Raw genomic sequence first — 24,144 nt, 5'->3', positions numbered from 1 at the left:
ATTAGTTTTAGCAACCATTAATATTTTTCTAATTACGTGATTCTTTTTATATTTATTTGTTGGTGTTCTACTGTAAGAAACATCCCTTTCTCTTCTGTTTATTTGGTTATCTAGTTATTTATTTATATCAGTATGGAATCACAGTTTCTTATGTTAGTCAGTGGTTTAAAATTTGTTGCAATCAATATATATTTTGAGATTCCAATTGCTTTAGATATGTACATTGGAAGCCCCTTTCAGATATGTTCTCTGTTCTGATATGTTGGCATCATTTTTATTTTCTTATTTTCTGTCCAAACAAGATTTTCCAGGCACATTTTGTACTTTTCCTGACACAAACCTGGAATCTTTTCTCCAAAGACTCCTGGTTTCTTTTAAAGTGAATAATGGTATTTAGAAACCAAATCTGGGACGAAGTGTACTCATTGCCACATGAATGTCATTGCTTCTAGTATCTCTCAGTGACGGTGAAGTATATACTGAGATAAGTGTAACAAAATACATGCAAGACATGCACTAAAAACTACAAGACATTGCTGGGAGAAATTTAAAAGACTGGAATAAATGAATAAATATACTATGTTACTAGATTCTAGGACCCAGTGTTATTAAGATGCCAATTATGAAGCTGTCTTCTGCTTAGCATCTCAGAAGGCTGCAACCAGTTTATTGGCTGGCATCGTGGTCTTATCTAGGCTTGACTGGGGAAATATCTGCTTCTGCACTCACTCCAGTTGTTGGTGGAATTCAGTTCCTTGCAGTTATAAGACTGAGGAATTCATTTTATTGCTGGATGTAGCTCCGTGTAGGCTGTCAGCTGGAGGCTGTCCACAGCCCTTAGAAACTGCCTGGATTTCCTTGTCATGTGGGATTTCCCCACATGACCCATGCACACACACATTTAATTGTTAACCTCCAATTCCATTTCAACACCACAATGTACCTTCTAGGCTTCCCCTTCAACAATGAGAAACCTAGATCGCATTATATGTGCAAATGTGTTTACTCAGTTTTCTCAAGCCTAGAGTATATAGGTTCGCTGCAAGGACACAGAAGCTGCTATGTGGTATTTGAACAAAACAAAACAAAAGGCAGGAAAGATGTCATGACTTTTATAATTTGTGTTCTCTTTTTTGGAAAAGGAATTTGATTATCCATGGTTTGGTTCGTTTTTTCTAGTTGTATGAATAAAACCTTTAGCAGCAGAGGTCGGTAAAAATCATGCAGAACCTTTTAAGCCATGGTAGAGAGTTTGGGTTTTATTCAATGGGAATGCATTGGAGGGCTTTCTGTTAAGTTGTTGCATGTTTGTTTGTTGTAAGTAGTATTAATATCGTTTTCCAAGTTATTTCCTAGTAATGTTTATCACTTACTCATTCTTCAACTTACTCTACAACAAGATAGACATGCTTAGAGCAATCCATACCACAAAGTTAGAAAATACATAAAATAATGGAGCAAATAAATGGGATAAAGAATTAATGGAGCTGGAGAACAAAAGGCCAGGGTGAGGCCAGTTCAAAATATGCTTAACTTTAAGTACTTTAAAGTTACAAGACGTACTGTTTTCTCTGAGTTTTCTAGAGACTAGAACAGTTTGAAATGCCTCATCCCCCATCCCTTGAGATATACTCACTCAGGTAACAGGCCTTCACAGTAACCCTCAACCCAGCATCTATGCCACGCAGAATTGAGACTCACTGATGGGAGAGTCCATGGATTGTTTTTCTTGCACAAATTTTTCGGAAGCCTTCCTGGTTGCTGATAATTTAACCCTTTGAGGTTAGGGAAGAAAATGGACATTTGGATAACGCCTGTTTAGTTAATCATGGGAGCCAACCAAGGCAAGAAATTCAAGCCAAAAATTCACTCCATCTTTAGTAGGACATAGACTTTTAAATTATAATTGACCTCTTGAGAGGAGAAATGCATGGCTTTCCACAGGGAAAAACTGAGCACTGAGGAGAAAGTCTTTATTCCATGAGCACCATAATCACTATCATAGTAACAAATTAGAAGAGAACTTTCATTTTAAAATCGGATATAATTTATCATGCATTACTTCATGCTATACTCCTTTGCTTGTTATTGGTTTGTGGCTACTTGCATACAATAATGAAGTTTCAAAGAAACTGAAGTTACAAAAGGACAATTATTTAATGCAGGAAGTATAAACCATTGCATTGGGGGACTGGAAGACATTTTTTAAAGTTCTCATATTATCTGTTGAATTATGTGTTTCTACACAGTGAGTAATGTCTTACATTCTTGCCAAGAGTGTTTTGAAAGGAGTTTGTTAAAAGTATGTCAGCTAAATCACTTTTAGGATATCACTGCTAATGGTGTCGTTCACACGTTGTGAAACACACAGCTCCAATTTAATTCTGCCCAAAAAATTAGGTCATTGCAAAATACCATATGAAAACTGCAGGGAGACAGGGATGAGGATAAAGCAAAGGAAGACACCAATTCTTTTTTGTAAAGCGTAATAGGGATAGGACAAAACCGGGTAGGAAGGCTGAGCCCTTTTAAACAGATACTTTTTTCCGTGGGGTGTGTGTGTGTGTGTGTGTGTGTGTGTGTGTGTGTGTGTGTGTGTGTGTGTGTGTGTGTGTGTGTGTGTGTGTGTGTATGTATGTGTGTTAATTCCAGTTGAGTACAGATGATGAGTTAATTTAAAATTGGGCTAACTGGCTGTTCTGCACTGTACCTGGGTAGTTCCCATACCTTCAAGTTCACCTAATGGTACGGAGATGCCCTTGTTTTCTGACTTCATACAGAAACCATCGTGATTATTGTATCTCAATTTACTTTTTTCTTTTTCCAGTCAAGAAAGGGGGCTTAATGCAAATTAAGCCTTTGATGCGAAGGCACATAATTTATAATCATGATTGTTATTATTAACATTAAATCGCGGGAATGGCTTTGTTGGAAGTTACCCACCAGGACCCGCAAATCTATTTCGGTGACACACGCCCCAACTCTCCTCACCGAGGCGTGGTGCTTGGCTGGGGCGCTCTGAGCCACTGCGCTGGCTGAGCTCCGAAGGAGGTGGTCCCCGCTCCTCCCGAACCCACGCGCTGGGCTGGGAGAAAGCGAGGCGGGACAGTCATTGTTCTCCCTGGCCCGGGCTACCAGCACCTCTCACTTTCGGGAGAAACTTCCCCCGGCTGCCGCTGTCTGGGCTTGGGATGGGTCTCCACAGCGCGCCCTTCCCTGTCCTGGAGTGGGACGCTCAGCGAACACACACACCCACAGTCACCTTTGCGCGCTCGTCCGGAGCCGGCCGGCACACAGCGCACCCCAGCGGCCGCGTGGCTGCCTTCTCGTCCTGGCCACTAGGCTTCCGCAGAGCTCGCCAGTCGCCGCCGCGCGCGCCTCGGAATCTGGGGACTCGAGAGCCTGCGAGAGCCAGTCTCAGCCAGACCCCAGGGAGAGCGCGGGGCTGCGGCACCCCGCCCCGCCCGCCACACCTGGGAGCGGTGAGGACCGGGAGAGGCGGGGCGCGGCAGGAGGCTGGCCCGGTGCCTGAGCAGCGCCGCCGAAAGCCGGCCGGACTGGAGCGGGGCGAAGGGGGAGGGTCTCGAGGCCGAGTCCAGCTCCTCCGAGGGAGGGACCCCAGCTGGGGTGGAAAACCTGCACGGGGGAGCCGCAGAGACGCGCCGCGCTAATCATGGAGTGGGCCGGCCCCGGCTCCGCGCGGCCGCAGCAGCAGTGGGACCAGGAATCGGTCGAAGCGTGGCTGGACGATCACTGGGACTTTACCTTCTCTTACTTTGTTAGGAAAGGCACCAGGTAAGAAGAGGACCCGTGGAAGACCCGGCCGGGGCATGGAGCGTAACCTGGGGCTGATCTCTGTCCCTTATTGAATTTTCCCCTTCGTTAACCATTAAACAGTCTCCACTCTCAGGCCCTTTGCCTTTGAAGTAGGGCCGTGATCCTGTTACGGTGTAGAGACCTCGACTTTAAGGCGAGTACAGCCGAAAACCCCAAGCGTCGGATTCGATCCAACTTGCACAAAGTTCAAATCCAAAATTGAACGTGCCGGACCCCCCTCTCCCTCCCTCCCTCCCCCCAACACGCTGGCAGCCCTGGTATTCCCTGGGAGCAAGACTATTTTCCTATGCCTGCGCTCACGGGCCTTCCTCTAGCCCTTCTCTAGCCTCCTGGTTCCCCTAAATCTCCTTAGCGAAACCAAAAACAGTTTTTGAGCCCCTTCCCTGCCGCTCCGGAAGCACCATTTCCAATGCTCCTCCCCCGTCCCCCTTCGCCCCGGCCCTGGCGGGGCGGGGAAGCCCGGGTAGGGCACGAGACCACGAAGAAGCCCCAAGGGCAGCAACATGCCGGAACCTTCCCAGAGTGAGTGCTGTCGTTTTTTTGCCCCCTTCCAGTCCCCTGGTTGTCCCGCGCTCCTCCTCTCGGCCGCTTTTGCGCGCAAGGCGGCGCCGCCGAACGGGCTCCGTGGAGGGGTTCGCGGCGCGCACACAAAGGACGGCGCGGAGGCGCGGCGGGGAGCGGACCCTGGGGGGGCGGGGGGTGACAGGTCCCGCGGCCCGGGACAACCCCAAAGGCCAGCTCTTCCTGGTCCGGAGCCAAGCGCCAGGGCAGCTGCTGCGGAGGGCGGGCAGGAGAAGAGAGACTATCCTTCGGGAGGCGGCTGCTCAGCGGGCAGTCGGGGCGCGCGTGGGAAACGCTCGCAGGAGACTTGGAGAGGAATCGCGGCTGAAGCCGAGGGGCTAGGAGGGCGAAACGCAGAGTGCCCGGCGGCCGGGTGCCCCGAAGCCGGGGGAGTTGGTGCGAAGCCCGGCCGGCCGCTGCGCGCGGAGTGGGGCTGACTCCAGACGCACCCCTTTGAAGGAGGGGCCGGGATCTCGGCGTCGCCGGCTCCCGGCGGCGGCCCTCGGGCAGCTGGCGCTGGCCGCCTCTCCGGGAGGGAGACGCGAGCGGGGCGGTGATGCTGAAGGGGCCGGCCGGGGCTGGACGCTGGGCTCCCACCCGCCGGTGCACCGCCGCGACTCGGCCGGGCGCTCCCCGCCAGGGGGCGGCGCAGCGCGGGGCGAGCGGGCGGCGGCGGGCGGCGGCGCGACGGCGGGGGCGGTAGGGGAGCCGGCTTGGAGTCGCTGGCCTCCCCTGGGCACGTCGTCGGCCCCCAGCCCCCACCCCCACGGCGCCTCCTCGAGTCCAGGGTCCGCCGACGCCGCCTCATCTGCATCTCCAACTCGCCACGTTTGCTATGTTGCCTTTTGGAGACAAAACAAGGTACTTGCTTAAGCATCCTCCCCCTCTTTCCCCACTTTCCCCGGGGGCGCGGTGGGGGCCGGGTGCAGGGTGCTTGCACCCAGGTCACACCGGCGGGGCGATGCTTCGTTGAAAATGTGCTCTGTGACATTTCTGTCTTCCTCTACCTTCCTGCAGATGTAATACTCTGAGGTCTTAGATGGGACGCTTTTTAACTCCGTTGCTCCTAACGAATGTTCAGTGGGTGTCGATTTGATCACTTTTGGGGGATTTTAACAGGCGATGGCTCTGGACAGATCTTATCTCCTCTGTTTAATTACTCAGCCTGCCTTTTAAAATCCTCTTCCCGCTTTCGCCTTCTATCAAAATACTAAATCTGGAGCGAGCCAGGGGATAAATCCTGAATGGAAAGTGGTTCCCTTTCGAAGGGCACTTTTCTGCGGGTTTGGGGTGAGGCACTAAGACCATCCAGGTCTGGAATTATCGATTGCTGGGAGCCAGCAGTTTTGAGAGGTCTCCTCCTCCGAGGCCATCTGTCCCCATTTTCCTTTCACCCTTGTATACTTCCAGCCTTCCGCCCTTAATGAATTATAGCGCATAGTATAATGCGGAGTGGGCAGGAGAACGGGGCTGATATTTTAAATGTGTAGAGGGATGTTCTTTAGGCAGATTATTAAGAAAGAACAAAATTATTTATTTTAAACTCAGCGTAAATGTCCTTTTTCTTTTTTTCTCCCCTGTCCTTTTAAAGACATAAACTTGGGATTGTTTGGTGGTAGCTTTTAACTCATACATAACAACACTTCACTTTGAGAGCCCGCCAAAAGTTTGAGAGTAACTTTTTTTTTTCGTTTTTTTTTGTTGGTTTTTTTCCGGAAAATAAATTGAATGAGTTGTTACATTTCTTTTCACATTACTTTTTTCTCCCAAATAGCATAGGATTAAAATCCCAGTTCTCAAAATTACACTACTTAGCGTAAAATGTAGATCATCTGAGACTTTGTTAAAGATTTTCTCTTCAGTTAGGGTTTTTATATCATAGTTGATGTGGACAATACGCTGAAACGCTTTCTGTGGTATCTATGTGTGTGTATGTAATCTTGGGAGAAGAGTTTATGTTGAGTTCAAGTTGAAAAACGAAAGTGTAAGATAATCAAGAGTAGTGTAGGCCCTCAGTTTTAGGAGTTATACATAAAGCGCTGAAAGTAGTCAGTGTGAAGAATATAATCTGTCTTGTCTGTAGCCAGAGATTTTTCACGGAACAGTACTCCAGTTTGGGCTTCTATTTGATGGCATGACCTGGAGACACAGAATGAGAGGTTGAACATTAGCAAATTATAAAAATGCCAACCTGCTGAACACAGTGTGATTCACATGGTTGTGGTAAAAGCTTATTGGAGACACTTTGTTTACAGCTGTTTTTTGTTGTGGTTTTTGGTTTTTGGTTTTTAACGAAAAGCTCACATTACTTTGCTTTTTCCCCTTTTGTTAGACTATGTATAAAATGAACACTGTATGTGATTTGGGAAACCCTTGAAAGAGAATAGTTCTGTAGAGGCATTTGGTGTGTTTTAAGATTTAAAATAAATTTGCATTCACTTAGAATGGCCACCTGTGCCTGTAAACAGGCTGGTTGGTAGAATTATTTCTACCTTATATGATTTAATTGTTGTTTGACATTCATGCATGCTTCTCTGTTCTCTCCCCAAACTGAATGGTCTGCACTCAATAGTAAGTCATTGAATAGAAGGAAGGTTCTGGCCCTCCTTAACTCTCATGTAAACACCTGTGAATTTTGGTTGACCTTGAAAGCAATTATCGCTGCTATATTTTACATTATTTCCTATAATTATCTTTCCTTAAAAGCTATAGCTTGTAGCACACAAATAGATGCTTTTTAGCAATCAAAACCTGTTTCAGTGAATTTTGAGAGTGTCAGTTGAACATTTCATAATATAATCTATTGGCATAAAAATTAACTTGAGACTAGTAACTAAAACCTATGGAAAACTTCCACCCTCGCTATTATAGAAAACTTTGCAGTCCTGCAGGTTTGGGATGCTGTGTTCATTAAGGGCGTTAATGCTTGTACATTCACAGATGGAGCCTTTTTGGTGCTAATGCCACTTTAACAGCTGTTGTTATTCTTGACAGCATATTAGAATAATTTATCTTTCATTAGTTACTAATCAGCTCTGTGATTGTGGGCGATGTTTTTGATCCTTTAGTATTGTAGGGGTAATATGATTGACTTTTATTGCTTTGTTTTGCACTAGGCAAAAGCTTGAGAATATTTGGCATATACTGGAAATAGGAGATATTAAGTGAGGACAACTTTTTATGACTACTTGGATCAAAGTCCAGAAGCAGAAGTTTTACACTCCCATGTAGTTTTCTATGCTAGACTTTTTATTTGACATTGCAAAGCTGTGGTGAATTAGTTGATGTTTCAGGTCCTGTGTTTGGGATTTTCTTTTTCTCTTTCTTTCTTTTTCTTTTTTCTTTCTTTCTTTCTTTCTTTCTTTCTTTCTTTCCTTCTTTCTTTCTCTTTCTCTTTTTCTTCCTTCCTTCCTTTCTCTCTCTCTTTCTTTTCTTTCTTTCTTTTTCTTTCTCTTCCTTCCTTCTTTCCTTTCTTCCTTTCTCTCTTTCTCTCTCTCTTCCTCTCTATCTCTCCTTCTCTCTCTCTTTCTCTTTCTTCCTTCCTTCCTTCCTTCCTTCCTTCCTTCCTTCCTTCCTGTGTCTGTCTCTTTCTGTGTGTGTGTCTCTAAAAGCTATAACCTTTTATCTGCATGATATTTCTCTTCAAGTCAGATGATGGGTGTAAAATAAATCTTGCTATTCGATCTTAAAAATGATTGTTTCTGTGATCATATAGGAATATAAACTTTTCACAATTTTCAAACGAGTTGCTAAGCATATTTTGTTAAGCAGTCACTAATACTGAAGATAATAAAGTCCTGTGGGCATTGACTCAGTCTGGCTTTGATATTATTTCTATTTTCATTATGGTAATTCTGGTGTAATAATGTCCTTTTATCCGTGTATTGCTTATGACCAGGGTCCTTATAGCCAGCTCTAAGACACCTTTTAGTGCCCTAAAAGTACTCATGTGGATTGAATTTGCATAGGATTGAATCTGGAAGAATCCATAGGAGCCCCTGAAATGTTTCTCATTGCTCTTCTATCACCAGTGTTCTCAGGGTTTCATATTCAGTTCCATTTTGAAAGCCCCCAATACAAGATCATGATTCCTAAAACTGTGGCAGAACTAATCAGTGGCAATTAGTCATTCAAATCTATTTGCTTAGTGTAACACTTAAATAGGCTTGTAGTACAATTCAGTAGCTTTTTTTTGTTTTTGATCTGAAGATCTATAGAGATTGCCAGTATTTTCTTAATATTGTTTTCAGTACCTAAAGATGAGCAGATTTTAGCATTTTGATTATGTTGTGCAACCAAATTTCCTTTCTAAATAGTTCCACCTGAAGAAATGACTTGAGTCTGGTTTCTGATACGATTTCTTTTAAAATATATGAAAATGCTTTCAAGTTGTATGGGTAAAGTTTGTACCTTCACCCTTATCTGATTACAGAGAGTATGTCTTACTAAGATGCATGCTTCCCTTCTTCTAGATTTGAAAACACGAATTAACCTAAACATGCTTGAACTTCCTAATACTTTTTAATAATGCTTGGGAAAGAGTTCTTTCGTGCGAGAAAAGTCTTTAAAAAAACTGCTTGGTATTTATTAGTTTGTCCCTCAAATATTTTTCAAGCTAACAATTTATTAAACCCCTAACTGTTGCGTTGTTAGATTTTTTCTTTGTTCTCAGGGCTAATTGTAGGATAAAACCTCTTGCTTTGGTAAGGGCTTCAGGGCAATTAAATAAATCACTGAGTTGATTGATAGTGGACGGTTGAAAAATGACTAATTTTTGAATTTAGACTGCACACTAGCTACTGACTTTGCAGGACTTCCTATGAGATTACTTTAGCTGGACAGATGTTGATTCAGTTGATCAATGTTACAGCTGATTGATGTGGCCTTGGAAATATCTGTTAAATCAGATTCTCAGTAAAAAAAAAAAAAAAAAAGTGCCTATGAATTACAACCTAAGAATAAAAATTGAAGAAACTCTTTCCACATGAGTCATTCGTTTGATATTTAGCTCTGTAATCTTATTTACTGACTTGGTATTCTCACTTTATTTTGAATCATATTTTTTTTCATGGTGTGAGTGCTTTATTCATTTTCTCTAACTGGTAGGAATTTCTACTTATTGCCAACTAAATATTTAAGGCAGGTAAGGTAAACTAAGTGTTACGTTCATAAGAATCATCCTGATGAATAGTCTAAAAAGCTTTATAAAAAGCCTTCTGTATATGGATGTATACATAGATGTATATATACACATACCCCATTTGTAGTTTGTAGTGAACGTGCTTTTTAAAGTCTTAGGTGCCATTGTTAGCTTCTGTATTCTTTGAGACCTTTCCCTTATTTCTGAATTGTAAAGTAAAATTAACTTTTTGCAAATTGTCTTCTCGGAATAATTTTATTATATCTAAACTTGAGAAAGAAAAGATCCCTATCTGATCTCATATCCCTGGTAATAATTATTTTTTAAAAAGTCATCATTTCTACTTTCTGTTGAATAAGTATACTGAGGTTATAAGAAGAGAAAAAACCCTGATTTTTTAAGCTGATGAAATAATTAAAACACACAGGATCTTTGAACTGTAGAGTTAGAGGAGATCATGTCCAGTGTTCCTCAAATTTAAGTAATGTTTACCTTGTAAGAAAGACATTCTTATTGATCCCCAGTATCTTCGTTAAAAAGCTTTTGGTCACAAGTGACAGAAACGCATCTTAAACTCATACAAAATTAACTGACAATTGACATTCCTGGAGTTTGGTTTGGGTGTGAAATTCACCTGATGAAATAATCTTGTCAACATTCTTTTTGTCTGTATATCTGTCTAATCAATCTTCCTTCCTTCATTCCTTCTCTCCTTCCCTCCCTCCCTCCCTCTCTCCCTCCCTCCCTCCCTCCATCCCTGCTTCCCTCCATCCCTTTGGCCCTATGCAGCTTTGGCTTTATTCTCAGGCAGGCTTTCTTTGTGCACTGGAAAAGTTTCTCCTTGGCAAGTTTATGTGGGTCTTAAACTTCTGATGTTTGAGAAGTACCTTCTTACCCATATCAGTCATCTCAAGATTACTTGGCCTTGCTTGCATGACTTGCCTGCTCTGGACCTGTCACTGTGTCAGGAAGAATAGGGGTGTCTCACTACTTTGCTGGGGCAGGTTGCCCATAGTGTGATACGTCAGTGGGGGAGGAGAAATTCCCCAAAGAAAGTGATGTCAGCACCTCCAGAGGTTCCAGAGATCTGCCATACCTAGTACTGACTTTCTCTTATTTTAATGTTAGTTAAATGTGGAATTCTTAAGAGTAGGTATAAGTTAATCCTAGTTATAGCAATTATACAACTAATACCAAAAAAAGTGTATAAGTTAATTATGAATTAAGTGATAAAACTCTAGCCAAATGTAAATTGACAGGCTTCATTAAATCATCCTGGTAAGGGTGACTGTGGCCCTGATTCCCCTGCAGGGGTCTGGTGAGGTCCGCTTGCCTTGGCTGCAGTTGCCTCCTGATGATTGTTTCTCCCAATGGGGCCCTCTTAACAGTTGTGAAACTTTTAGTGCCATAGCACAGTACACCAGCTTTGGGGTTTTATTTGGCTTGAAAGCATATTTGCATATTAAATCTACTTTTTTTTCTCTTTACCCTCGAACCATTGGGCTGCAGTGTGATTGTAAACAGAAATATAAACTTGACAGCTAAAATTGCAGGATAGTATTTGGTTATAAGGTGGTCATCCCAATCATTTAAAGTATATGTCTTTTACTTTTTTTTTTTTAGGTTTTAATTGTCATTAGTGTGAAAACGCAAAACTGAAGCATTTCCATAGAAAAACTACAGATCTTCAAAACATACTTGCTTTGGACTGTCCTGGCTTCTCGTACCTTAGATTGAGACATGCCAATCTAGTCCAGTCTTTCCCATATCTAAGCTGCAAAACAAATCGGTTTACATATTTACAGTATAGATTTTGCTTATTAGGTTTTCTTTCAGATGTAAGCAGGTTTTCCATGAAAGAACATTTTTCATATATGTGATTGTGAATGCATGGAAAATTATAAAACATGTCTCTTCCAACTCTTGGTCAAATTTGAATGTAAAAATATGAAGCAGTTGTGCATTTTATTTATATTTGGTCCCAGTAAGCGTCTCAGATGTTTTCATAGCTGGAGAACACTTGGGAACATCAAATAACTTTAGGCAGCATTTGTTTCTAAACCATGCCAGAAGCAAAGGAACTACTCACTGTAACATCAGAGTAGAGATTATTGGAGGAATCACTTGGAGGTGTCCCAGATCGCCCCTGTTTCATTTAATACCCTGTTATAGTATGTGAATCTTTTATTCATCCAAACCATTGCTTTTTTTTCTTTCCTTATTTTTTTTAATTGAAGTATAGTTGATTTACAGTGTTGTGTTAGTTTCAGGTTTACAGCGAAGTGATTCATCTTTTTTAGATTCTTTTTCATTGTAGTCAACCATTGCTTCTTAAAGGGGATGCTGTTTGGCATTCGGTAGTGATACTTTTTGTTGTTGTGAGAAACTGTTCCGCGTGTTGCAGGATGTTTAACATCCCTGGGCCCCAGAAACTAAATGTCAGGAGCACCCTGATTATTGTTACACACATTTCCACATGACCCCCAAAGGCTGGCACCACTACTTGGTTAGGAGCCACTGTTCTGAACCCTTTAAAATTTACTTCTATTTATGGTGGTTAAGGGGCCCAGATAAGATAGATTTAAGCTTCAACCCCAGAACTACCGCTTTCTTAAAAGTACCTTTAGGTACTTTATTTGCTTTCCCTGCAAAATGGGAATAATAGCATTGACTTCTAGTGTTCTTAAGGAATTTAAAGGAACTAATACATATTTCCTTATCTTTTTTAGACTGATTTTCAGTAGGTTACTGTTTATTTTACTGAGAATCATCAGTGCCTTAATTATAATTGCAAACTTTGAGAGTCACCCCCTTATTCTGATAAGTGGGAATTAGAACAACAGAACAGGGACTTAATAGACTTTGTGTCCTTCTCATTTTTTAGATGAGTTTTTATTAATGGTTGGAACAGAACCTTTTGTGGATTGTGTAAGGTACTGGAAAGGGAATTGAAATGGGAGGCCAGACCTCCTGCCTGTGTTCCCAGCTTTGTGACTGGCCCAGGTTAATAAATCTTGGCTTTAAAATGGGAGATAGGAGGGGGTGAGAAATCAAAGCAGAGAAATTCATAAATGAGTTTAACAATCTCTTTCAGCTCTAAGCATTCTTGATTCTCACCAGGAGAGCAGAATATCAGCTTCTCAGATTGAATAGTTTCCTTCTTTAAGTATTTTCCAAGTATGAGTGGTGGATTTAGGTCAATTATGCAAACAACACAACTAGAACTGTGTAAAATTAGGATCCAAGAGCAGAAGAAATATCTAACATTATATTTTATGTGAGTTATTTTTACGTTTTTCCTACAGATCATTTTATCACATTTCCCTATGTTATCAACCATCCCTTTTTAGACAGGAAATTAGTGTACTCTTTGTAATTCTGGTTTTAACTGGTTAATTCCCATCAGTGATGGAGAAAGACACTGGAGAGAAAGAGAAAGGGGTCATGTTTTAATAGTAGACTTAAAAACATGATTGTGCACTGTGTTTGTGGATCATTCAGGGCCTGTGACTTTTTCCTTTGTTTTGTTTGAGGCACCCTGCAGATCTCTGTAATGTTACTCAAGGGTAACATCCTTGAGGCCCAGATATCAGCCTACCTATAGAATTCCCCCAAGTAAGCCCCCTTGGGTGGGAACTAAAGTGGACCAATTTTAATCCCCAGATCTCCTGTAGCAGAGTGTTAAAGCATTGTTTTTATCAAGTGTTGATATTTAAAACCATTCTCCAGTTTAGAGGTATGGTTGTTATGAAATATTGCTATGGTTTTTATCATAAGTAATTAGTTGTATATTTTATCACATTTGTTGTCAAACAGTTTTATTATATCTGTGATGTTTTGAAAAACTCATCACCGAAATTCTATAACTTATTTTTAAAAATTAAATTCTGAGCAGTAATAGAAAGACAGTGATTTTTCTCAAGAAACAAAACACAACACTGTTCAGCTCTTAATCTTTGTGCATTATTCAGAAAATTATGTCATATGTAAGTGTAGTTATTGGTCTAGGGAGTCTATGTTTTTTCAGTTCTAATTTGAGAAAATACCAACATTGAAACAATTTTTTTTTTTTTTGCACAAGTGTTTCTATAGAGAAATTAGTGCTTTTAACTAGGAGCTTAAAAAGAAACAAATGGGTAACATCTCATTATTCTGTAGAAACCCATGAATAAGTTATTTTTATTTTTACAAAATAAATTTTGAAAATATATTTCAGTTAATGTTCGATTAACTTGGGAATTTCCTGGTGGTCCAGTGTTTAGGACTCAGTGCTTTCACTGCCAATGGCCTGGGTTCGATCCTTGGTCAGGGAACTAAGATCCCACAGGCTGCATGGCGTGGCCAGAAACAAAAAATTCAGTTAACTTAAAAACAGTAATGACCACATATTAAACACTGTGTACTAGACTCTATGCTATTACTTTATAGGCATCATTTCCCTTAATTTTCTGAAGAACGCTATGAGGGTTAATGCCATTATCTCTATTTTATAGAGAGTGAATAATGCGCCTGAGGTCTTATCTCAGAAGCAGCTCTGGGGTTGAAGCCTCAGTCTGTCCCACCAAGAGCCCTTACCCACCAATCTCTACTGAAGTTCAATATTCAGTATTAACGGAAGCAAAGCAAAGACTCATAGATTTAATGTCGTGAGGAATTTAACTCAGGAAGAGGCTAAAGTTTCTCCTAGGGCCTCTTAATGTGCAAGCACGTTACTAAATGAGGTGCCTAAAGACTTTGCCCAAGTGGGTTTCGTTTCCATATATAATTTTAGAGTATGAAAAGTGGGACCTCGCCAATGACATTTTAAAATAGAATGGCTGAAAACTTGGGTTCTAGACTGTTACCATTGTATTTTTAGTATTAGAACACAAATACCCTAAGTACAGTATATTTTCAAAGAATTTTTATCCTCTGATACGTTATTTTAGGCAAGAGTACGAAACACATTAAACTAGTTGCTCTACAAGTAGATTTCATCTAATTATATTTTTAACCCGTGAGAATTATGTTCACATCAGAATTTTACACTGCTTTGTAAATTTTTCTTTTCCTTACTTTTCTAGATGCCAGGAAATAGTCTATAAAACCTAGACAAAGTATTTAAATTATTTTTCCCTTTCAAGGCATCTGGAATACTGAATATGTACTTTAAGGTATTTCTGTCTTTTTAAGATGAGTGAGCACAGTAAAAGCTATTGCTTCTTGGAGCCCCTTTGTACACAGTTGCGAGTGCATGTGTGTTTGTGTGTGTGTGTGTGTCTCCCTTTTGCTAACAGTCTTTGAAATGGTATGTGAGAATTTGCATCCCACTATGCAGTAAGTTTTGCATATTCTATTTAATACTTCTAGATAGTAAGCATTTGGAAGAAGCTATGACTTGTTTAGATTAGTGGGAAATTTCTAGAACACAAATTATAAACTGTAGTTTTCCTCCCTGAGATAGGTAATAATATTGAGTGAAAATTAGAAATTGCAAAAGGGGGAAAGTTGTCATTCGTAACAGAGTATGTGCCATCATCTGGTGACATTCCATTTTTTTCAATGGATATTACTAATCAGTGTATAAAATTTTTGTAGAATATGAGATGAAGCATAGCTCATATATAAAACTTAAACCTATTTAAATATCCCATAAAAAGATATTCTTAGCTTGGTACCATTAAATTTAATCATTAACTTAATTGAATCTATCATTTTAAGAATGATACACTTTTCATCTTCTTTAAAAATATGAGCACACAGGATGTGTAGGAATGAAACATGTAGCACTTTGTTTCTACCATGTGTGTAATTTTGATGAGATAACTCTTTGTTACAACCGTTGTAAAAAATGACAATTCACCTCCTAGGCTTTCTACCCCCCAGAATTTCTTCGATGCTTTTTTCTTATCATTCACGAATGAATGTATTCTTTCCATTTCTCTGTGTATTACCAAAGATCCCAAATGCCCGACACTGGAAATGTCAAGCTCAGCCTTTTCCTGCAGCAGCTGCTAGAACCTGGCCGCCTGGCCTTTTGAGTGCATGAACTCATTTAGTTTTGTAGGGTGCTCCAGCCACAATGAACATTGTCTTGAAGGATGCAGTGCCGTTAGGGCTTTACAGAAGCCTCCTGAAATCCAAATATGTTAAACGTTATTCCTCATGACACTGATTTTTGTATTAAATCATCATTGCACGGGTGGGACTCTTGAGCTGCAAGCGTCTTCAGTAAAGTAGAATACTAAGATAGTAGACTTCTGATTGGATTCATTGTTTTAAGAGATTCGGGGTTTAAAATCCAAGTCACATTTATAATAACTCATGGCACGTTTTGATCAGCTTCCAGTGGCTGTATTTCCGGCTCTCTAATTAATTTCAATCTTTGGGGTTCTTTACTTGCTCAGGAAGGGAAAGGATCCCTTCGTGAGCCCTGAGCAGCATCTCTGGTACCTGTAAGTTTGAAAGCACAGATGGTATTCACATTCATGTTACCTGAGTGAAGTAACTCCCAACATTGATGTTGGCACCCTCCAGGGTTTCTCCAGTTATTTTAAGACATATTGTAGAAGTTTAAAAACAAAACTACGTCGAATTTACCCATTTTAAAAAGGTGTATAATGCAACTCATTTATGAGGTGAGAAATTTTGTGTGTAATAAAATGTGGGAGGAAATAACTGACTGGAGAATAAGAAAACAGATTTCGGTGAGGAGAGAAGGAATGACTTAGACGGGGTGTTAAACATCGGGATCTTGTCATCGATGATAAATTCTTGGCGTTAATTTTTATTGCATTTCCCTTGGCTGTGGGTTTTTTTCAAGGGTCCAGGGCCTGTTGTCCTTCATTAATCAGGGCCTGTTGTCTCTCATTAACAGCCTTGTAAAAGTTAAATCAACTCAAAGACTTCAAGAGGTCTGTTCTGCTTTCGATTGCAGGGCAGTTAGCAAGGACTTGCTGATACCTGAAAGCAGAGTCACTAAGTTATCAGTGCTTGTAGGAGAGGGTAGAATACCTTTGTGGAACGTGCATCCATTTTGTTCTTTTCGTTCAAATGGCTAGGATGTAACTTATGTAGAGTTATGATGTAACTCTTCTTTTTAGAGAGAGAACTCAGTGGGATTCTATAATGAGTGACAATCTGCAGTATCTGCTTTGGACAAGTACTCTGGATGCTCAGGGTGCAGGTAGTCAGCCTGTTTCCAAACCCTCTTAGGCCCACTCAGCCTGTGGGCCTGTACCACCAGGAATACAACCTTTTTCTCCCTCACTTTCTCTGATTCTCTTGGCTGGACTTTAGGAGGGAGTGAACAGCCATGGCTCCTTACCCCAGCCCTACGTCTCCACTGGAATGAATCCTAAGGGTCTAGGAGATAGCAACATCTTCAATATATAGAAGAGATTTTGAAATGCTTCCACGTGCGTTTTCTAACTTGACTCGCACACCAACCCTGTGCGGTGAGTGAAGGAGGAAGAAGTCTTTTGCCTGTTTAAAAATGAGGAAGCTGAGGGGCAAAAGGAGATGACAAGAGTTGACCAACCTAATCCTCATCACCTACTGGCCTGTTCATCATGTAAGCAGGCTTCATGACCTGTTCATATGGCTGACCGTGTGTACAATGAAGAACTTGTACTCTGGAGAAAATGAACTCCAGAGAAGTTGTGATTGGTTCAGCCTCACATCTGTGTATTCTTATAGTTGGAACTAGAGTTCTCTCCTGATGGCCAGTTTGGTATTCTTGACTTCATACTCTGCTGAAGAAAGTCAGCACCTTGCGCTTCATGAAGAAGTTAGAATAGGCAGTATTTCCCCTATTATACAGAGGATGAAATCGAAACTCAGAAGAAGAAAATTGTTTGCCACTGGTCACAAATCCCATTGGTAGCAAAAGCTAAGATACAGATTGGAATTTAGGATTTATGGCTGAAAAACACAGCTTCTCGGGGTGTGGTTGTAAGTCCCAAGAGTTTTTAGCACGTAGTCAGCCTCCCTTTTATAAGTAGATTGCAGTTTGTTTTTTCTCTACTAAATATATGGTATAGTTTGGACAGTAAAATGAAAAAGCTTGATTTAAGGAAGACTTTTATGCCACAAATTATTAATCCAAGAGCTTTCAAAAGGTTCAGTTATCTTACACAGGATCCTTTGTGCTCTTTCAATGATAAAATTAGTATTAGTGATTTGATAGCCTGGAGCTCATTAGCATGCTGCATAGAACCTGCTTTTTTCTTTGTTGTCTACCTGCCAACAGTTTCACTTGGAAAAAATAGAATATCGAGTGACTAGTGTGGCCAGCTAAAATATAGGACACCCAGTAAAATTTGAATTTTAGATACTGCTGATATTAAAAAATTATTCATTGTTTACCTGAAACTGAGTTTTAACTGGATATCCAGGATTTTTATTTGCTAAATCTAGCAGCCCTGAGAATTATTCTTCTCTTGAACACATTTATTATATATTCTTTTCAGTGAATCATTTTCGGTTTGTAAAACATTTTATGCTTTCAGAGAAACATAGGCATGGGATTCAGTTAGATTTTTTTTCAGGACACTATCCTTAAGAATCTTTGTTCTCTGAATCCCTTGAGGCAGTGTTTTTACCTCAGTGGTTAAGTGTGCTGTCCTTTTATGATCTGGATGGAAAGAATTTAGTTAGAGGATGTGTATTATAGGTGATTTTATTTTCTCTATGCCTTGTGTGTTTAAATTTGATCTTTGACTCTTTCAGATGCAGCTAGACCTTATGAAGTGTCTTCATGACAAACATTGATGTTCTGGGAACTTTTAGGTTCTTGTAGGCCGTAAGACTTGGATTAGGAGACCCAGATTTGATTCCAGGCTTTGTTACCAGCTTGCAGAATGTGTTTGGTTCAGCCATTTAATTTAGCTTCATAATTTAGAAACTGGGATTGTGCATGCCTGCTTCACGAGGTTTAAATAAAATGGTGCTTTTTTTTCCCTTCCAATATCACTAATGTAAATACTTTTCAAAATCTCAGAGACTCAAGGAAGAGAAAGAAGGGAAAACAGAGATCCTGTCTCAGGCCAAAGAAGTGATTTGCCCCATCAGAGCTACCAGCCAGGTTTCTTGAATCCCATCTGGTATATTACCCTCATATTTGACATGTTCATCTTTCCATCTTTTTTCATTCATATGCAGTTACATATAACTTCATATGACAGCAAATTCAGTGTGTGTGTAAATTAGCTGCTGGACACAATATAAGCTTCAGTTGGGGAGGAGAGGTCTGGGCTTGCTCACTCCTGTATCCCTAGTGCCTGACACACTCAAGGACCTTCATGAGAATAATTTATTCTAGGAAAAAAAGGACACAAAAGTGAATCCAATTAAAACGGAAAAATATCAGTGAAAAGGCTTTGATTGGAACTTTATCTTGAAAAATGGAACCGCGGGTTATAAGAGTAAATTTACCTTATTTTAGATTTAAGAAGATTTAGATTATAATGAAAACTCCAAGCTATTAAAATAAACAATTTTCTGGCAAGGCTGTATCGTAAACACAAGTATCTTTACTTCTTATTTGGCATTCGCAGCAGGATCCTAAAGAGAGTCTTTTTTCCTCAAATATAGTTTTTCAAAATTAATATTTGACGTTTTTCCAGCAGCCTTTCTTAATCTAGAATGCAGTTCTTTGAATAGAATTCTCTTTTCACGTGTTTGTTATATCATGATCCTTGTTGATTTTTTTCCAGTTGTTAGCTGTTTTTTAATTGGACTTAACCCTTAATTATCAGTGGCTTTATGTAATATTAGAATAGTTCTCCAATATCACCTTGGTTTCCTTCTAGAAATTCTATATCTTACATAAGAGTGTAAAATTGCAGTCTGCAGGTGATTTGTATTTGCAGAGATTAAAGTATTAAAAAACAATCCACAGGAGATGATAGATATTAGTCTTAGGAAGGAAGGCTCACTTCATACAGCCACATAGGTCATGCACTGCAAAACCTCAAGGGATGCCTAAAGGGAGAGAGGTGTGAGAGAGGATTTAATTTCATTTATGCTTGGTTTATAAGTGATTGTTTTGATGTTATGATAACATATGTTTTCCTATGCAGGGACGTATCTACAGGGACTCAGATAATCAATAATGTGGTCGTGAGAAAACCCTTCCCTCCATGACTGGTAGTTAATAAAAATTGTTGATTGAGTCACTGAATATACCAGATCTATTTTTCCTGTGTCATTTAATACTGAGTTCATCTCTCCAAGAAAATATCTAGAAGTAAAACACTTGTGACACAATTAAATATAATACAAAACACCTAACAAAGAATTTTTGGACACTGGCTTAGTTTAAGACATATATTAGGCCCTATAGGATATCCTATAGGGTAAATTAGCCATGGTCAGTTATGAGACTCACATCCAAAGGAAGATGAACATTAATAGCTAAAACACAATGTTGATTTTCTGTAACAAATATACCAGCATTCAGATTTTCAAAGGACTATTGTCCCTTTTAATGCAGTTAATTTAGGAGGCTTCATTTATTTATTCATTCACACAAATAGTTATCAAGGACTTAGTATGTGCAAGGCATTTTCTAAGTACAGACATGCAGCCGTGAACAAGACAGACAGACAAGTATGACATTTACATCTCCTTGGAGGAGGCAGACAATAAACCAACAGATTGATAAACAAGAAAAATAGACGATTGTAAGAATTCAGATAGCGTGGGGGGAGAACATAGTGTGTCGAGGCCACTTGAGGTGGAGTGATCAGGGAAGACCTGTCTGCGCAGGGGCTGAGGAGCTGCGATCAGCCGGGTGCAGGTGAGTAGAGTGGTCCAGACTGGGGGCAGTTAGAGTTTGATGTGATGAGGAGTATCAAGGGGCCGGCATGGGCGAGAGGGGCTATGGTAGGGGATAGAAAGAGTTTGAGTTTCAGTCTCAATTCAGTGAGAAGCCAAGTAGGGTAGTTAAGATGTTAAGGTTTTCTTTGTTCAAAGATGACTCTGGCTGCTGTGTGGAGAATGGATTGAAGGGAGGCTAGTATAATATCAGAGAGACCAGTTAAGGGGCTGTGGCCATAGTCCCAGGTGAGAGGTGGTGGGCTTGGATCAGGGAGGTAGTACAGGAGATAGAAATGAACAGACTAGAATATAGGGTTTTGAAAGTCACGTAGACAAGACTTGGCTGCTGGATTGGACATGTGAGTTGAAAGAAACAGAAATTCAGAGTAACTCCTAGATGTTTGAGTAGCTAGGGAGATCATGGTGCTACTTATTAATATGAAGAAAACTGTCAAGGAGTGAGGTTGAAGCAAGACGAAGGATGGGCCATTAGGAATTCTGATTTCACGATTTTAAGGTGTCTGTTTAGATGTTCACATGGAGTTGTCAAGTAGGTGGTTTGATTAAAAAATTTAAAAGTCGATCACCATTTTTCAATGAGAGGTTAAGAAAAGTTGAGGCTGTGTTTCAGGTTTGTAGCTGAAATAGTTAAAATGCCTATTTTTTGTATACATTTGAGAATTTAAGTTACATGTACACACTTTTAAATCACAAGACGAGACGTTAAGTTAAATGTATTCTTTTTTCTGTCTTACATTTTATGAAACAGCTTATTCAAATGCTTCCTGTGCATTTTTCTCATACATGTCTGACATCAGTGTCTTTGGCACTACTGCTGTGATTCTGGAGGTAATGCAAGCATTTCCCAAAGTATGTCCCCCTCATTTCTGTCGAAGTTTTTGAGACACAGCATTATTTTATTATCAGCGTATGTTCTCATCGCTGGAAATTTTGTCCCAAGCCTTGTCATGAATTTATAAAACATTAGGCAATTATATTTTAAAAGATTCTGTGCTGTAGGTATACACCGGGGATCTGTACAGTATACTTACTACATTGCTTTTCTAAAAATAATTTTATTTATTTATTTATTTATTTATTTATTTTTTATTTATTTATTGGCTGCGTTAGGTCTTCATTGCTACGTGCGGGCTTTCTCTAGTTGCGGAAAGCAGAGGCTACTCTTCGTTGTGGTGCATGGGCTTTTCAGTACAGTGGCTTCTCTTGTTGCAGAGCATGGGCTCTAGGTGTATGGGCTTCAGTAGTTGTGGTGCACAGGCTTAGTTGCTCCGTGGCATGTGGGATCTTCCCAGACCAGGAATTGAACCCATCTGTGTTCCCTGCACTAGCAGGCGGATTCTTTTTTTTTTTTTTTTTTTAATTTTTTAGTTATCTTTGTGTCATTTTTTTAAATTTAAGCTCTTTTTTGGAATATAATTGCTTTACAGTGCTGTGCCAACTTTTAAGGTACACGAAAATGAATCAGCTGTATTTATACACATATCCCCACCCTCCCGTGACTCCCTCCAACCCTCCCTATCCCGGCTCTCTAAGTCATCACCCATCATCGAGTTTGTCTCCTTACGTTATGCAGGAACTTCTCATGAGCTATATATTTTACATTTGGTTGTGTATATATGTCAAAGCTGCTCTCTCACTTCGTTCCAGCTTCCCATTCCTTCCCCCTCCCCCAACCCTGTGTGCTCAAGTCCATTCTCTACATCTGCATCTTTATTCTTGCCCTGTCACTGGGTTCATCAGTACCATTTTTTTTTTTTTTTTTAGATTCCATATGTATGAGTTAGCATACAGTATTTGTTTTTCTCTTTCTGGCTTACTTTGCTCTGCATGACCGACTCTAGGTCTATCCACCTCATTACAAATAACTCAATTTCATTCTTTTTTATGGCTGAGTAATATTCCATTGTATATATGTGCCACAACTCCTTTATTCATCTGTTGATGGGCATTTAGGTTGCTTCCACGTCCTGGCTGTTGTAAGCAGTGCTGCAATGAACATTATGGTACATGTTTCTTTTGGGATTATGGTTTGCTTTGGGTATATGCTTAGTATTGGAATTGCTGGGTCATATGTTAGTTCCATTTTTAGTTTTTTAAGGAACCTCCAAACTGTTTTCCATAGTGGCTGTACCCCAACTTACATTCCCACCAGCAGTGCAGGAGAGTTCCCTTTTCTCCACACCCTCTCCAGCATTTATTGTTTTTAGTTGTTTTGATGATGACCATTCTGATTGGTGTGAGGTGATACCTCATTGTGGCTTTGACTTGCATTTCTCTAATGAGTAGTGATGTTGAGCATCTTTTCATGTGTTTGTTGGCCATCTGCAGGTTTTCTTTGGAGAAATGTCTATTTAGGTCTTCTGCCCATTTGTGGATTGGGTTATTTGCTTTTTTGGTATGAAGCTGCATGAGCTGCTTGTATATTTTGGAGGTTAATCCTTTGTCCGTTGCTTCATAGGCAAATATTTTCTCCCATTCTGAGGGTTGTCTTCTAGTCCTGTTTATGGTTTCTTTCGCTGTGCAATGGCGGGCAGATTCTTAACCACTGCACCACCAGGAAGCCCTACATTGCTTTTTTAAAAACTAATTATTATTATTATTATTATTACTATTTTGGCCCATGCTGCGTCACATGCAGGATCTTAGTTCCCCTATCAGGGATCAAAACCTGTGCGCCCTGCACTGAGGGCAGGCAGTCTTAACCGCTGGACCACGGGGGAAGTCCCTACATTGCTTTTTAAAGAGAACTTTAAAATTTATACCTGTATCTAACACTTGGAATTATGGGGTAATCCTAATCATATCTGTGTTATCTTTTTTTTGACCCATTTCATTCTAGACTGGTGTCATTTCAGGGTAGTACAGTATTTACCAAACAATAGTTGCTGTTCAAAATAAAATAATTAAGGGAACATTCTATAAGTGAAAGACTTAGTAGAGACTCAGAAAAAAGGCTAACTCTTCTTTCTCCCTTCTGGATCTTCTTTTTTCACTTAATAAATTGTGATAACTATTCACATCAGTACCTATGACCATTTTTAAATGTCTGCCTAGTGTTCCCTTTATAAATGTGCCATGATGTGTTTTTTTTTTTTTTTTTTTTTTTTGGCACACGGGCTTAGTTGCTCCGTGGCATGTGGGATTTTCCTGGAGCTGGGATCGAACCCGTGACCTCTGCATTGTCAGGCGGATTCTTAACCACTGCGCCACCTAGGAAGTCCGCCATGATGTGTTTTTGCCAGGCTTCTGTTTGTGGTATTAGGTTGCTTCTTATCTTCGCTATAACGAAAAGTACCACAGTAAATAAATACCCTGGTACTTCTTTTCCCACATGCGTAAAATCTGTGGAACAAAGGATAAATGCATTTTAAAACTTGCTAGCTATTGCCTACTTGCCCTCTGAAGAGGTGTTATCAATTTCTATTGCATTCAGAAGGATTAGAGAGTGCCTGTTTCCCTGCACTCTCCAAAATGATACACTGTCAAACTTTTTTATCCTGGCTCCTTGGTGAAGATAATCAGTAAGTCATTGTCAAGTGGAGATTGCATTGCTTTTATAGGGCAGTTCTTTTAAGTATCCTCAGTGGTAGCAAGTTTCTGTCTCTTGAAAGTGAATTTGAGTTTCAGAAAAAGTCTAATGCATAAGATATACATTAAGTTAGCTTTTACTCTAGGTTTTTGTGGTTTTACTTGCTTGTTTTGAGAGGAAGGCTTAGTGAAAAACAAGATCTAACTTTAAGATAAAACAAATATTCTTTCTACTCAATACTCTGTAATGGCTTACA

The 24,144-nt window shown here is 40.2% G+C and overlaps 1 protein-coding gene across 3 annotated transcripts in view; it reads left to right on the top strand.

The window, feature by feature from the left end:
* LOC130834615 (cGMP-specific 3',5'-cyclic phosphodiesterase-like) overlaps positions 1–24,144 on the top strand; it is a 77,446-nt gene that overhangs the window by 31,670 nt on the left and 21,632 nt on the right. For 2 of the 3 annotated variants that reach the window (XR_009048708.1, XM_057704962.1), the window contains exon 1: positions 3,356–3,795. The exons of the other annotated variant lie outside the window; for it this stretch is intronic. Coding sequence is in view for 1 of the 2 variants with exons in the window: in XM_057704962.1 (XP_057560945.1) it covers positions 3,674–3,795 (122 nt within the window). In the remaining variant the exon portion in view is untranslated. Of the gene's footprint in view, positions 1–3,355; positions 3,796–24,144 lie in introns of those variants that run through there. 3 annotated transcript variants of the gene reach the window in all.

Source organism: Hippopotamus amphibius, chromosome 13 (genome assembly GCF_030028045.1).
Source record: "Hippopotamus amphibius kiboko isolate mHipAmp2 chromosome 13, mHipAmp2.hap2, whole genome shotgun sequence".
NCBI lineage: Eukaryota > Metazoa > Chordata > Mammalia > Artiodactyla > Hippopotamidae > Hippopotamus > Hippopotamus amphibius.
The sequence above is the reverse complement of the archived record's forward strand: the minus strand, read 5'-3'. Positions and strand labels throughout refer to the sequence as shown.